Consider the following 16,295-nt stretch of genomic DNA (forward strand, 5'->3'; position numbering starts at 1 on the left):
ATACACATGCTTGAAATGACATGGGGTTTTATTGCGATAAAAAAATACACAAAATGACCAACAGATGGCGCTGCATGTGATACAAAAGCGATAAGCAGCATAACAATTGATTTTAGCAAAGACAAAGATGTTCAAATGTGTGTGAAATCTTATGGGAATTAACTACTAAGGTCATCAGTTCCTAAGCTTACACGCTACTTAATCTAAATTATCCTAAGGACAAACACAGACATCCATGCCCGAGAGAGGACTCGAACCTCCGCCGGGACCAGCCGCACAGTCCATGACTGCAGCGCCTTGGACCGCTCGGCTAATCCCACGCGGCTAGCAAAAACAATGTTCTTTATAATGAATGCTCAGCATGTTGGTCGTTATTCATAAATAATACCTGTAGTCGAGGAACAAATTTGTGAACAGAACTGTGCAGCAGGTCAGTACGTATGGTGAGATATTGCTTCTTCAGGACACGGATTATGGTCTGTGGACCTGGAAGGCCAAGCGTGACGGAAGCGGTGGCTTAACAAGCGATCCTCACCAAACGATATGCGCAAGAGATTTTTCACACGTGTTGAAATGTGGGATGGAGCGCCATCCTGCATAAAAGTTGTTCCCTCAAGCAGGTGTTTATCAGCCAAGGTAGAGATGATGCGATTTTGTAACATATCGGCGTATCTCGCACCCGTCACATCTACATCTACATCTACATTTATACTCCGCAAGCCACCCAACGGTGTGTGGCGGAGGGCACTTTACGTGCCACTGTCATTATCTCCCTTTCCTGTTCCAGTCGCGTATGGTTCGCGGGAAGAACGACTGTCTGAAAGCCTCTGTGCGCGCTCTAATCTCTCTAATTTTACATTCGTGATCTCCTCGGGACGTATAAGTAGGGGGAAGCAATATATTCGATACCTCATCCAGAAACGCACCCTCTCGAAACCTGGCGAGCAAGCTACACCGCGATGCAGAGCGCCTCTCTTGCAGAGTCTGCCACTTGAGTTTGTTAAACATCTCCGTAACGCTATCACGGTTACCAAATAACCCTGTGACGAAACGCGCCGCTCTTCTTTGGATCTTCTCTATCTCCTCCGTCAACCCGATCTGGTACGGATCCCACACTGATGAGCAATACTCAAGTATAGGTCGAACGAGTGTTTTGTAAGCCACCTCCTTTGTTGATGGACTACATTTTCTAAGGACTCTCCCAATGAATCTCAACCTGGTACCCGCCTTACCAACAATTAATTTTATATGATCATTCCACTTCAAATCGTTCCGCACGCATACTCCCAGATATTTTACAGAAGTAACTGCTACCAGTGTTTGTTCCGCTATCATATAATCATACAATAAAGGATCCTTCTTTCTATGTATTCGCAATACATTACATTTGTCTATGTTAAGGGTCAGTTGCCACTCCCTGCACCAAGTGCCTATCCGCTGCAGATCTTCCTGCATTTCGCTACAATTTTCTAATGCTGCAACTTCTCTGTATACTACAGCATCATCCGCGAAAAGCCGCATGGAACTTCCGACAATATCTACTAGGTCATTTATATATATTGTGAAAAGCAATGGTCCCATAACACTCCCCTGTGGCACGCCAGAGGTTACTTTAACGTCTGTAGATGTCTCTCCATTGAGAACAACATGCTGTGTTCTGTTTGCTAAAAACTCTTCAATCCAGCCACACAGCTGGTCTGATATTCCGTAGGCTCTTACTTTGTTTATCAGGCGACAGTGCGGAACTGTATCGAACGCCTTCCGGAAGTCAAGGAAAATGGCATCTACCTGGGAGCCTGTATCTAATATTTTCTGGGTTTCATGAACAAATAAAGCGAGTTGGGTTTCACACGATCGCTGTTTCCGGAATCCATGTTGATTCCTACATAGTAGATTCTGAGTTTCCAAAAACGACATGATACTCGAGCAAAAGACATGTTCTAAAATTCTACAACAGATCGACGTCAGAGAGATAGGTCACCCTCACAGTGTGAAAAGCAGCGCCCCGCATTTCACCGAAGGAAAACGGTCCGGCCGCGACTGATGTGGTAAGTCCACACAACACCGTGACTCTCAATTATGCTGCCGGCCATTGTGTCTGAGCGGTTCTAGGCCCGCGCTGCTGCTACGGTCGCAGTTTCGAATCCTGCCTCGGGCATGGATGTGTGTGATGTCCTTAGGTTAGTTAGGTATAAGTAGTCATAAGTCTATACGACTGATGACCTCAGACGTTAAGTCCCGTAGTGCCCAGAGCCATTTAAACCATTTGATCTTGTTATGCTATTGCTTTCCACAAGAGTTCTAGGATTTTCGGTAGCCCAAACTCTTCAGTTGTTGTTCTTGACGCACACTGGGGTGCTTCGTCGCTCCAGCTTCTTTTGGCCTGTTTTTGCTCTCGTTTCTGGTATTGAAACAACTATGTGTCAAGTTTTACCTCTCTACCTACATTAGTCTGAACCAGTGCATTTTCAAAAGTTAACAGATTTTTCGGTCACGCTGTATATTCGTTAATTTACTGTCTTCTCGCAGGCAATTTACACTAGCTTGTTATATTATAGTCAGTATTTGACATAAAGAGCAGTCACACACCCACGGTACGGGACTATAAGTCCCACCGCCACACCTTCACCTGCACATGTTAGGCAATAAATTCTGCCTGACACATGTAGTATTATCACCGTCAGAGGGTGGTACGGGACCACGAGTCCCACCGCCACACCTCCAAAGTGAATTGCAGTGACGCAGTCACTGCACAGTGGAAATTTACTGGCTCACCAACACAGTTAGACCGCAATAGACCGGTGATGCTGTACTGTAACCTATCACCCCGGACTACAAGTCCATTTTGAGAACGCATAAAGAGCATGTTTCGTGATGGTAAAAAAGGCATTTCGAGCTACATATTCATTTCTCTTCGTTAATATTGGATGATTAAAGATTATCAAAGACAGCTTTATCTTTATCACAACCTTTGTTTTCAGTTGACGTACAGGTAGTCACTTTCACTGGAGTCAGAGGATTTTCTCTTAAATGCCTTGGTTTTCTTAGGCTTTCTATGATGAGCAAGAGATATCTCACTTTTCTTGCGAGATAGGTCCTTTTTCTGCCTAGTTGTTTCTATAATATTCTTTCAACATTGGTCGTGGCATTTTAAATCAAATGCTTGAACGTTTGAAACCCATTCTCTTCTTCACTGCCTTGTTGCATGAGCCCTTTATCCCACTGCTTAAGTTTCCCAGTCTAAAAATTGCTATAATCTTTATAAATAGTAAAGAAGATCCACTTTTAATAAGAGCTCCAGAACACGAACTGCGAGAGGGACGAAATTACGAATATTCCCAGATTTATTACAACGACCAGTACACTAGCATACGTCAGACGCTTGACTATAGAGATTACAAACCAGGAACTGGAACACACGACTGAAATAAAGCCCATTATTTGAAAACAAATCAGTATTCACACCAGGAATAGCAACCTGTTAATCTGGCTGCTGCACTAACTCACTTCAGTGTAAAAAATGGACCCTCGAACATTATAAGTGGTGATTATAACTCATCCACGAAAGAAGTGGCTTACAAGGTGCTTGTTCGCCCCGTTTTTAGTATTGTTCATTTATTTGGGATCCTTATCAGGGAGGACTGACAGAGGAGATACAGAAGATCAAACGAAGAGCTGCGCGTTTGTCACGGGATTGTTTAGCTGGCGAGAGAGCGTTATGGAGATGCTAAACAAACTCCACTGGCAGACGTTACAAGAGAGGCGTTGTGCATCCCGAAGAGAGTTACTATTGAAATTTCGAGACAGCACTTTTCAGGAGGACTTGGACAACATATTACTTACCTCACATACATCTCGAGTATTGACCACGAGGAGAAAATTCGAGAAATTAGAGCCAATACAGAGGCTTACTAACAATCATTCTTCCCACGCACTATTCGCGAGTGGAGCAGAGTTGGAGGGTTCAAATAGTGGTACTGAAAGTACCCTCCGCTACACACCATTAGGTGGCTTACAGAGTATGATGTAGATGAAGATTGTGCATTCTGCAGAGCATTAGTGCAGAGTCCAATCAGGAGTAGAAACCACGTCACCTCGTCTCTCCCTTCGTTGGTCAGATTACTGCGACGACGATCTCCATGTCAGCCAGCTACTTTCCGGTTCAGTGGCACCGCTACTTAGACAGTACACGAGGCAACGAACCCAGACAAGTGAACTGCGCCGACGGTGTCGGTTCCAGCAGGTGTCCACTCGCCCCCGGACCGGTCCAGTGTTTTGGTGAGGTAATACTGTCCGCGAGGAGACGCGGAGAAAGTGCGGCCCGGGTTGTCACGTCTGTACTGCGGACAGGTACTTCATTACGGGGCCGGGGCAGAGTGCGTGGCGTGGCGTGGCGCGTGGGCGGGCTGTCTGGGCGTGGCCGGGGCCGCCGGGGAGCGCCACGGTCCGGCCGGAGAAAGCCGCGCCGGACACTCGCGACGCGCCGACAACGCCCTGGCCCGCGCCGCCCCACCCAGCCGGCTGAAGTGGACGACAGCCAAACTCTATAAATTGTCGCCGCCGCTGCTTTCTCTCCTCCATTAGCGCCCGATTGCGAAATGGGGTTGCGCAAGGGGACTCCTCGGCGTGACCCCGAACGGGGTGCGGTTGTGGTCCGGTTTTTTCGACCACATCGTCCGCGGCCTTCAGCGCGTGCACCGGTTTTATTCTCGGGTTTTCCTTGTAGGAGAGGTGGCCGGACTGAGGATCAAAGACCAGTAATCATATAGGACAGGAAAGCGCCTTCAATTATGTGCTATTTCCGTCGTGTACTGGGTGACCCGAAAGTCCCTTAACATTTAAAAATGCACTGATTCATGGAATAACACACGTCTTGAATGACATGGAGATGGGGTGTAATTGACAGCAAAAATAAGTTCAAAACCAGGCCAAAAAATGGTGCTGGACAGCAACGGTGTAGCTGTGACAGAGGGAGTCAGGTGCGCCAGCAATGGCTACATGTAGACTTTACCAGAAAAGGCACTGTTACTGAATCTTTAATATCGGAATGGAGAATCCGCTACTGCAGCTTTACGATCCTATCGCCATAGATCCCGTGACAAGTGTCGCTACGAAAAAAATGATAATCAAGTTCAAAGCCATGGATTGTGGCCGATCGGTTCTAGGCGCTTCAGTCCGGAGCCTCGCTGCTGCTACGGTCGTAGGTTCGAATCCTGCCTCGGGCATGGATGTGTGTGATGTCCTTAGGTTAGTTAGGTTTAAGTAGTTCTAAATCTAGGGGACTGGTGACCTCAGATGCTGAGTCCCATAGCGCTTAGAGGCATTTGAACCATTTTCGATGGGCCCCGTAGTGGGCGACCAGACACAGGTGCTACTGCTGCTGCTCGAACAGTTCAGGAAGAAATGTGGACTATAGCGCGTTCATTTCCGCATGGTGAATTCAGCGTTCCTGAAGTCTCACCTCGCACCAGCATTCCACCCACTACTGTTTGGAGAGTACTAAGGCGTATCATCCAGGGATATCCGTGCAAATTCCAGAGTCATCACGAACTGTTAGCCGCCGATTTTGCGACGCGGACCCATTTGCGGCGTGGACACTTCAGAAAATAGGAGAATATGACAATCGGTTGTCTAACGTGTTGTGGACCGACGATGCCCATTTCATACTCCAAGGATCTGTCAATATCCATAATTGCAGAATATGGGCTACCAAAAATCCTAGAACTGTCGTGGAAACCCCATTGCATGACGAGAAAGTCACGGTGTGGTGTTCATTTACCACACCAAACGTGAACGGATACTTTTTCTTCGAAGAATAGCGGGATGCTGCTTTTCAAACCGTCAGCGTGACGGGTGCGAGTTACATCGACATTTTACAGAATTGTATGATTCCTCGCCTGACTAATAAACACCTGCTAGAAGGTACGACTTTTATGCTGGATGGCGCTCCACCGCATATTGCTACAAGTGTCAAAGACCTCTTGCACACATCGTTTGGTAAAGGCCGCGATCTGAATCGCCACTTCCGTCATACTTGGTCTCCCAGGTCCCCAGACCTCAATCCGTGTGATTATTGGTTGTGGAGGCTACCTAAGTCCCAAGGCTACTGCGGTCGTCCGACCACATTACAGATGCTAAAACACAACATCCGACGACTGATATGCTGTACAGTGCTGTTCACAGCATTGTGCATCGACTACAGGTATTGTTGATTAATGACGTCCGACATGTTGAGCATTTGCTATAAAGAACAACAGTCAACTATTATGCCTAATTATTGATGTAACATCATATGAAACAGCGTCTGTTGGACATTTTGTGCGCTTTTTTGTTTTCAATTAAGCACCTTGTCATTTTAAAAATGTATGTCAATTTTTACCTCTTTACCTACATTATTCAGTCATTATTGGGTCACCTGTCCACTGTCTTACGGTAACTTTCAACGGACAACCACGGGATGCTTAGCCAATCACAGAGTCAGTTTACTGAGACATCTCTTTAATTTACTGAGCACATAATAAAACGTTTAAATAATAAAACTTCACCAATGGGTATCTTCTGTGGTTTATGGAAGGTATTTGATTGTGTCATTCATAATATACTGTCAGATAAGTTATGTTTTTAAGGAATACGTGGTTCGAATAATACAAAGAGGAGTCCCATCACCTACATGCGGAGAAATTACAATAGAGTCTCACAGAGTTCGGTCATTAGCCGGTAGTGTTCTTGCTGTATGTTAGTGATCCGTCGTTTTATTCGGATCAGGAGGCAGTTTTAGTTCTGTTTGAAGATGATACGAGCATCGTCGTGAGGCTCAGCAAAGAAGCATCAACAGCGAAAATAGTAAATGATGTTTCTCTAGAAGTTATTGACTGATTTTCCACAAATTTCAATAAACAAATCTCGTACAAATCTGTGCTGCCAAATATGTCCCATTTCCCATTAACCTAGTATTCAAACGATAAATAATAAACAGAGTAGAAAGTTCTAAGTTGTCAGTGGTGCATATCGATCAAAACTTAAACTATAAAAACCATATACGAGTAGTAGACATGTTCAGGCTCAGCTACTTTTGCCATAAGAATAATAACAATAATAATAATTGGCAAGTTTGGGGATACAGAAGTCAGTAAATTAACATATTTCTCATATTTTCATTCATTGATGTCTTCTGGAATTTTATTCTACGGTTACCCTTCAGGTAGGCAAAAAGTTTCTTTTAATATTACTAACCAGAGCCTCACAGGACATTTATTTACTTAAGAAACTTGCACTCAACAGTCCATCTGATTCTTAGAGTAACAGAGATATTCACAAGTACAACACTAGAAGCAAAAATGAACGGCATTATCCTTTAATGAACCTAAGTTTGCCATAAAATGGTTCAAATGGCTCTGAGCCCTATGGGACTTAACATCTGAGGCCATCAGTCCCCTAGAACTTCGAACTACTTAAACCTAACTAACCTAAGTACATCACAAACATCCATGCCCGAGGCAGGATTCGAACCTGCGACCGCAGCGGTCGCGCAGTTCCAGACTGAAGCGCCTAAGTTTGCCATAGAAAGAAGTGAAATGTGCAACTATACAACTGTTTGATAGTCTATCCACAGAAATAAAAAGTCTGACAGATAGCAGAAGGGTTTTCGAAGGTAGATTACAAATGTTTCTCCTTAACAACTCCTTCTATAACATAGAGGAATTCTTGAAGAGGACTAATTAATCATTTACACAAGAAAAATCTGTAAATGGCCATCACATGGTCATATGTATATTTTTAATTTTTAACTTTCTTAAAAATATGTATTCTATATTTGTTTGTTGATATGTTCCGAAACACAACGTTTATTGCATGATCTATGCAACACGTAACTAAGTAACAACTAACTAGGTTATTTGGGACGGATTACGAGCTTGGACAATGGACAGGTGAAGAAGGAAATCGGCCCTGTGTTTCTCTAAGGGCCCATCTTGGAACTGCCTCGAGTGATTTAGCGAAACTGCGGAATAGCTAAATTTGTATGACCGGCCGCAGACTTGAACCGACCTCCTCTCGAAGTTGGTTCCAGCGTCTTACCGCTGTGACACCTCACACCGGCAAACCCGTAGACCAAAATGAATATAAAACTCGGTAAGCTTCCGTCAAGCACCGAGAGTCACATACAATGTTTCATTTACGGCTAATCTGTCGATGTGTACATCCACCTTACAATGTATCGACCCTAGGTTGAAAATACACTAGTGTGCAAAACTTTTGCATGATGTGTCACAGCCAACTAACATGTCATCATCATCAGTTATCTGCTATATTAGCAGATCCTTTGCCTCTCCATTTTCTGCGATCCATTGCTTCCTTCTTAAGGCTGCTGTAAGTTGTACCGTCCATCATGTCATCCAGTATCTGGAATCTCTTCCTTCCTCGCTTCCTTTTCCCTTCTACATAACCTTCTAAAACTGTTTTTATCAGTCCGTCATTCTTCCTTAATATATGCCCAATCCAATTTCTTTTTCTTCTCTTTATTACATCTAGTAACTGTCTTTTCTCTCCCACTCTTCTCAGTACCTCTTCATTGTTTACTCTGTCCATCCAACTTATCCTTTCCATCTTCCGCCATGTCCAGATCTCAAAAGCCTCCAGCCTTTCTCTGTCTTTTTTCCTCATAGTCCATGTTTCAGCGCAATATAGAAGAACACTCCATACAAGACATTTTATGAGTCTCTTTCTGAGTTCTCTGTCCAGACCGCTGCAGAAGATTCTCCTTTTCTTATAAAACGCCTCTTTTGCCATTGCTATCCTTGTTTTAATCTCTGTGGTGCACTTCCAGTCGGTGTCTATCCTGCTTCCAAGATACTTCCAATTTTTAACCTGTTCTAGTGTTTCTCCATTCAGCACAATTTTTATTTCCTTATTTCCTTCTATTGCCAATACTTTTGTTTTATTTGTGTTAATTTTCATTCCATTTTTTTCCGTTAGTTGCAATGGTGTCCACCAAATCCTGTAATTCTTTTTCCCCTGTGGCTAGAAGGACCATGTCATCAGCAAATCTCAAGTACCCTACTCTTCTTCCTCCAATTTCTACTCCTTTGTCATCTAATGAGCATTGGTCAATCATATTTTCCAAGTACAGGTTGAAAAGAGTAGGTGATAAACAGCATCCTTGTCTTACTCCTTTTCCTAGTCTGATCCAGTTCGTACTTTCTCCTCTCACTTTAACTGAAACTTTTTGATTAAGGTATAATCTTCTGGTTTTCCATTCCACTCTCTTTTCCCTCATAATAGTCGCCAGCTTGTCCCAAACCACATTGTCAAATGCCTTTTCTAAATCGATGAAGCACATATATAGGTCTCTTCCTTTTTCAATAAACCTTTCTCCCAAGATTCGTAGGAGCCCTATTGCATCCCTGGTGCCCGTATTCCGTCTAAAGCCAAACTGCTCCTCGCCAAGATTCTCCTCTATTACTTTTTCAAGTCTTTTATTAATTATTCTTAACATCACTTTGGCTGCATGTGAAATGAGGCTGATTGTCCTGTGCTCGCTGCATTTCTTGGTTCCTTGTTTTTTCGGTAATGGAATCATTACTGTTGTCAAAAAGTCCTCAGGCCATTCACCACTGTCATATTTTATTACATAACCTCAATATTTCTCTTATTCCATTGTGGTTCAAGCATTTTAGTATTTCTCCCGGTATTTTATCTGTACCTACTGCTTTGCCATTGTTCATTGCAGCAATGGCAGACTTTACTTCTTCCATTATGATGGTCGGTCCTTTCTCTTCATCACTTACACTGTTGTGTGATTCAAGTTCCAGAGTTTCTGGTTTGCTATTTGTGTCATATAGCTCTTTTATATATTCTTCCCATCTCTGGAGGACATCGTCACGATCTTTGTACACTACCTCTTCGTCTTTACTCAAAATTTCCATAGTAGCACTTCCTGCTCTGTTTTGTTCCCATGTCATAGTCTTTACTCTGTTGTATAGTAAGTCGTATCTTCCCTTCCTGTCCAGTTCTTCAATTTCATCACATTCCTCTTTTAGCCATTTTTTCCTAGCCTGCTCTGTTTCTCTTCGCAGTTCGTTATTTAACCTTCGGTATATCTTTCTTGCATCTTCAGTGTTCTTGTTTTTCAATTTTCTTCTCTCCTCCATCTTGGAAATCATTTCTTGTGTGACCCATGGTTTTTTTGACCTTTTCCCTTTTACATATCCTATATTTTGCTGTCCTGCTTTAATGATTCCTTCTTTCAGCATATTCCAGTACTCGTTGGCATTATCAGGTGCTTCTTTGTCTCGTAATGTGTTTAGAAAGTCCCGAGACAGCATTTCTGTAATTTGTTCTTTGTTGGACCTTATCTTCTCTAAATCCCACTTCTTCACCATTGTCGCCTTTTTCAGTTTTTTCATTCTTATTTCTATTTCTTCCATAAGTAAGTTGTGGTCACTATTAATATCTGCACCTGGTAATGTGTGCACCTTCTTGATTCCATTCCTGTATCTTTCTTCTACCAGTATAAAATCGATTGGTTCTTGAACCAAGTAACATGTAGCATACATAAAAAGAACTGCTACAGTATAGTACGTAAGTTAAATAAAGTAAATACGCAATGAGACGAACAGAAATGACACTTTTATTCGAAGACAATAACTACACTAAAGTCACTGCGATTTATAATGGTGCCCCGGACATTAAAAAACGCAGGATATGGTTTTTAATTTTGTGTGAAAACTGAAGTCATGTGCCACGTGGGGAAGGAGTACAGTTTCAGAATAACGTTTACTGGTGCGTGAAGCGTGTTCGAAAATTTGAAAGTCAGTACGCTCACGCAACGTACTGCTTTTCCACACCTGGGCCAACAAAACTGAAATGTTCGATAATGTTGAACGTACCCTCATACGGTGAGAGGCGGGAAAACGTAATGCAGGCGGGAACCTTGTCGAATATGGTCGTCTCATGAGGTTTTCCTTCCAATTACCTTCTGTACTATACTGTAGCAGTTCTTTGGTCCAAGATTCATCGATATATGTCCTTGGCAGTGGGACATCATGCAAAAGTTACATTCGTTGTCAAGTTTTGCACTCCAGTATAATCACAAATTACACACGCAAACGTTCCTCGTGAACTATTCTATTAGTGATAACCGTATCAAAATCCCTACAGCAATTTCTGAGATTATCCTTCACATACAGACAGGAAAACGTGGTTGAGGACTTTAATTTAGTAATATGTGTATATGTTGTTTGTCTGAAGAGGAATCTCCATTGCCATAAAGAGAGAGAGAGAGAGAGGGGAGAGAGAGAGAGAGAGAGAGAGAGAGAGAGAGACAGTTGGAGAGCGAGACCATAGTATGAAGCGTGCGGCCTACACAACAGGCGCAGAGGACGTACAAGGTCGAAGCATCCGCAGCGTGCCCTGTGGTGTGGCAGCGTGCGATCCAGTTGCACCGCCAGCTGGGAACCTTACGGCTCTAATAATGTGAGTGAAGTAGCGACTGTGCCTGTTTGTCCGGGAAGATCGGAATGCTACAGAGAAAGCTTGCCATATCGGGCTGTGTATCAAACTTCACAACGCTTGATGCCTATATGTGGAATGTGTCAAGTGCGTAAGAAATGCACACGTGAATCAAGGGTTTTTTTAAGCTTAAAATTTTTATTACCTAACCCATACCCTTAAATGACACAAATTGCATATATAATACCTATAATTTATTTATTCCTATTGAAGAATTCATCTATGGTATAGAAGGAGTGGTCAAGGATACGACTTAATTTATTTTTAAAACTATTACTGCTGTCTGTCAGACATTTTGTTTCATCTGATAATTTAGCGAAAAGTTTTACAGCAGCATACTTTATCCCTTTCTGTGCCAAAGATAGGTTAAGTAGAGGACAGTGTAAATCTTTCTTTCTTCCAGTACTATAATTATGAATTTCACTGTTTTTAAACTGGTCCATGTCTTTGAGAACAAATTTTATTACTGAGCAAATGTACTGTGAGGCTATTGTGATAATTCCTAACCTTTTAAACAGATGTCTACAAGATGTGCGACTACGACCCCCACACATTATCCTAACCACTTTCTTTTGAGCAGTGAGTACTTTTTGCCGAAGTGTTGAGTTACCCCAAAATATTTTCCTGTATGACATCAGAGAGTGGAAGTATGCAAATTATATTAGCTTGCTAGTTTCTATATCCTCAAAATTAGCAATTATTCTGATTCCAAAAGCTGCTGAACTTAGTCGCTTTAGGAGATCCAAAATATGAATTTTCCAATTAAGATTCTCATTTATATGTACGCGCAAAAACTTAGTATGCTCTACCGTGGCTACTGACTTCCGTTGATCCGTTATATTTATCGAAGGAACTGTACTCCTTGCAGTAGAAAACTGTGTTCTTCCAAAGTTCAGAGCAAGCCCATTCGCAGAAAATCAATCAATAACTTTTCCGAAGGCATTATTTGTATCATTTTCTATTTGAGTTTCTTTTACTAGGATAATGTTAATACGTTTGTTTTATTTAAAAAGAGTTATTACATAAAAAATCGGAAGCATTGAAATTCAGCACGCCCTCGTACGATGGTGATAGCAAAACGGTCTTAGTGTTCTTCGAATACAGTTTTCCTTTATTTAACCTACAGGATTTCGTGAAACCTACGTCGTACTTCATCCAAGGACTCCAGTTTGACTTCCTCGGGCATTTCTGCTACATTACAACAATGGCTATCCTGAATTCGTACGATGACTGTTGATATACCTATTTGATAAGGAATCCAAACTTTGGATCAATATTCTAGAACTCGTCGCACTACTATCTTGAATATCCCAGTATCCTTCCAACAAACACAAGTCTTCCATCGGCATTATCTGATACTGATTTTGCGTCATCGTCCTGTTTCATATCACTCCGTAGTGTTACCCCTATATATTTATACGTCAAGTTCACGACAAATTTTATATTACACGATTCTTTGTCATGTTCACGACCAATTTTATGCTACACGTTTCTTTGTCTATGTTATAGCTTCTATCTTCATTTATCCACGTTTAAAGAGAGCTGCTATTGCAAAAACAGACATAATGTCTGATAGGATAGACGCAATCAGTTATTTTAGAATGTCACTTTTAATCCGTCTTGATTGCAAAATGTTTATTCATATGACCGATTTCAGGTTCTCTAGAACCATCTTCAGATCTGATATTTCGGTTACAGGAGTAACCAGTCCAAACACAGCAACTAGATGTGAAGCAGCATGTGAAAGTTGCTGTCTTTGGACGGGTTACTCCTGTAACCGAAATATCAGATCTGAAGATGGTTCTAGAGGAACCGAAACCGGTCATATGAATAAACATTTTGCAATCAAGACGGATTAAAAGTAAGAGAGCTGCTATTAATTGTAAGTTTTTCTACATTATATCGGAAGAAGTAAACTCTGTATGGAAGAGGGGTTAGGTTTCTTTAGATTAAATGGAGCTAACGTCGTTAAGAAACCCAGAAATAATTCCAACGGACTGAAAGAAAGCGACATGACAGCCTCATTACTGGGCTTCCCGAGAAGCGGACAAAGGACATCCTGAGCACTGAAACTTTAACATGCCAATGAGGAACCGGAACATGTGAAAAGACTGATGATAATGCCAAAATTAAACATCTGTCTGTGGCGACAGCGACAACATGGAAAGATCTAGAGAAAGCTCTCTTACGCTTATTCTCTGTTGTCGGGCGGCTGCATGCTGTAGTGTTACGGTATGTTTTGTAGTAAAAGAAGGCCTGTGCAGCTACTGTTGTGGCATTGCTGCAACTTGGAATGTCGATCAGTGTACTCACCAGAGACGATCTTGAGCCCGAAGTTGTCGGAGACGACGGCGGCGTCCTTGAAGACGATGTGCGTGCAGAGGCAGGGGTCCAGCTGGTAGACGGACAGCCGGCCCTCGTAGTAGCAGAGCAGCGCCTTGTCCGACGGCGCCAGCGCCTCCACGGCGCACGCTGCGGACACACACAGCGCCGGCTGTTACAAGCGCCCAACCAACCATCCACTGTGCAACGTGCCACTGATATAGACACAGGTTTCAGGAACATACAGTGCGTGCTCAACTACATCGTTGGTCCCGCGTGGCTACGTAATACATTTGTCCAGGTGCAGTTTCAAGATAATTTTATGTGTACAGAAAGGAATGATTCTTCCTCTTTTTACATTTGATCCACTGTTGACCTTTAAACTGCTACCCCTTTCTCCCGGTAGTTTGTTTAAATTCAGGGTGTGGACAAAAATATGAATTCACGACGAAAAACCGAGCGGGGTGGCGCAGTGGTTAGACACTGGACTCGCATTCGGGAGGACGACGGTTCAATCCCGCGTCCGGCCATCCTGATTTAGGTTTTCCGTGATTTCCCTAAATCACTCCAGGCAAATGCCGGGATGGTTCCTCTAAAAGGGCACGGCCGACTTCCTTCCAAATCCTTCCCTTATCTGATGAGACCGATGACCACGCTGTCTGGTCTCCTTCCCCAAACCAACCAACGACGAAAAATGCGTGCTTGAACATACATTACTGGCCATTAAAATTGCTACACCACGAAGATGACGTGCTACAGACGCGAAATTTAACCGACAGGAAGAAGATGCTGTGATATACAAATGATTAGCTTTTCAGAGCATTCACACAAGGTTGGCGCCAGTGGCGACGCCTACAACGTGCTGACATGAGGAAAGCTTCCAACCGATTTCTCATACACAAACAGCAGTTGACCGCCGTTGCCTGGTGAAACGTTGTTGTGATGCCTCGTGTAAGGAGGAGAAATGCCTACCATCACGTTTCCGACTTTGATAAAGGTCGGATTGTAGCCTATCGCGATTGCGGTTTATCGTATCGCGACATTGCTCCTCGGGTTGGTCGAGAGCCAATGACTGTTAGCAGAATATGGAATCGGTGGGTTCAGTAGGGTAATACAGAACCCTGTGCTGGATCTCAACGGCCTCGTATCACTAGCAGTCGAGATGACAGGCATTTTATCCGCATGGCTGTAACGGATCGTGCAGCCACGTCTCGATCCCTGAGTCAACAGATGAGGGCGTTTGCAAGACAACAACTATCTGCACGAACAGTTCGACGACGTTTGCAGCAGGATGGACTGTCAGCTCGGAGACCATGGCTGCAGTTACCCTTGACGCTGCCTCACAGATAGGAGCGCCTGCTATGGTGTACTCAACGACGAAACTGGGTGCACGAATGGCAAAACGTCGTTTTTTCGGATGAATCCAGGTTCTGCTTACAGCATCATGATGGTCGGATCCGCGTTTGGCGACATCGCGGTGAACGCACATTGGAAGCGTGTATTCGTCATCGTCATACTGGCGTATCACCCGGCGTGATAGTATGGGGTGCTATTGGTTACACGTCTCGGTCACCTCTTGTTCGCATTGACGGCACGTTGAACAGTGGACGATACAGTTCAGATGTATTACGACCCGTGGCTCTACCCTTCATTCGATCCCTGCGAAACCCTACATTTCAGCAGGATAATGCACGACCGCATGTTGCAGGTCCTGTACAGGCCTTTCTGGATACAGAAAATCGTTGACTACTGTCCTGGCCAACACATTCTCCAGATCTCTCACCAATTTAAAACGTCTGGTCAATGGTGGCCGAGCAACTGGCTCGTCACAATACGCCAGTCACCGCTCTCGATGAACTGTGGTATCGTGCTGAAGCTGCATGGGCACCTGTACCTGTACAAGCCATCCAAGCTCTGTTTGACTCAATGCCCAGGCGTATCAAGACCGTTATTACGGCCAGAGGTGGTTGTTCTGGGTACTGATTTCTCAGGATCTATGAATCCAAATTGGGTGAAATTGTAATCACATGTCAGTTCTACTATAATATATTTGTCCAATGAATACTTGTTTATCATCTGCATTTCTTCGTGGTGTAGCAATTTTAATGGTCAATAGTGTAGATGCAGATGATAGCCAAGTCTGTAGATTTCGCTGTTGTATTTGATCCTCAATACGTTGCAAAGTAGTTATAACTAAAGTAGAACAGGATGTACACGGAGCAAACTTTTGCCTATAAAACTATAATGAAACACTCAAGCAGAACGGAGAAAGGTTGGGTTGGGTTGTTTGGGGGAAGAGACCAAACAGCGAGGTCATCGGTCTCATCGGATTAGGGAAGGACGAGGATGGAAGTCGGACGTGCCCTTTCAAAGGAACCATCCCGGCATTTGCTTGGAGCGATTTAGGGAAATCACGGAATGGCCGGACGCGGAACTGAACCGTCGTCCTCCCGTATGCGTGTCCA

General features: G+C 43.5%; 1 protein-coding gene across 1 annotated transcript in view; it reads right to left on the reverse strand.

Moving 5' to 3' along the window:
• LOC126157560 (uncharacterized) overlaps nucleotides 1-16,295 on the reverse strand; it is a 203,785-nt gene that overhangs the window by 106,117 nt on the left and 81,373 nt on the right. The window contains exon 3 of the mRNA XM_049916383.1: nucleotides 13,822-13,980. Within this exon, the coding sequence (XP_049772340.1) occupies nucleotides 13,822-13,980 (159 nt within the window). The remainder of the gene's footprint in view (nucleotides 1-13,821; nucleotides 13,981-16,295) is intronic.

This window comes from Schistocerca cancellata, chromosome 2, assembly GCF_023864275.1.
Source record: "Schistocerca cancellata isolate TAMUIC-IGC-003103 chromosome 2, iqSchCanc2.1, whole genome shotgun sequence".
Lineage (NCBI taxonomy): Eukaryota > Metazoa > Arthropoda > Insecta > Orthoptera > Acrididae > Schistocerca > Schistocerca cancellata.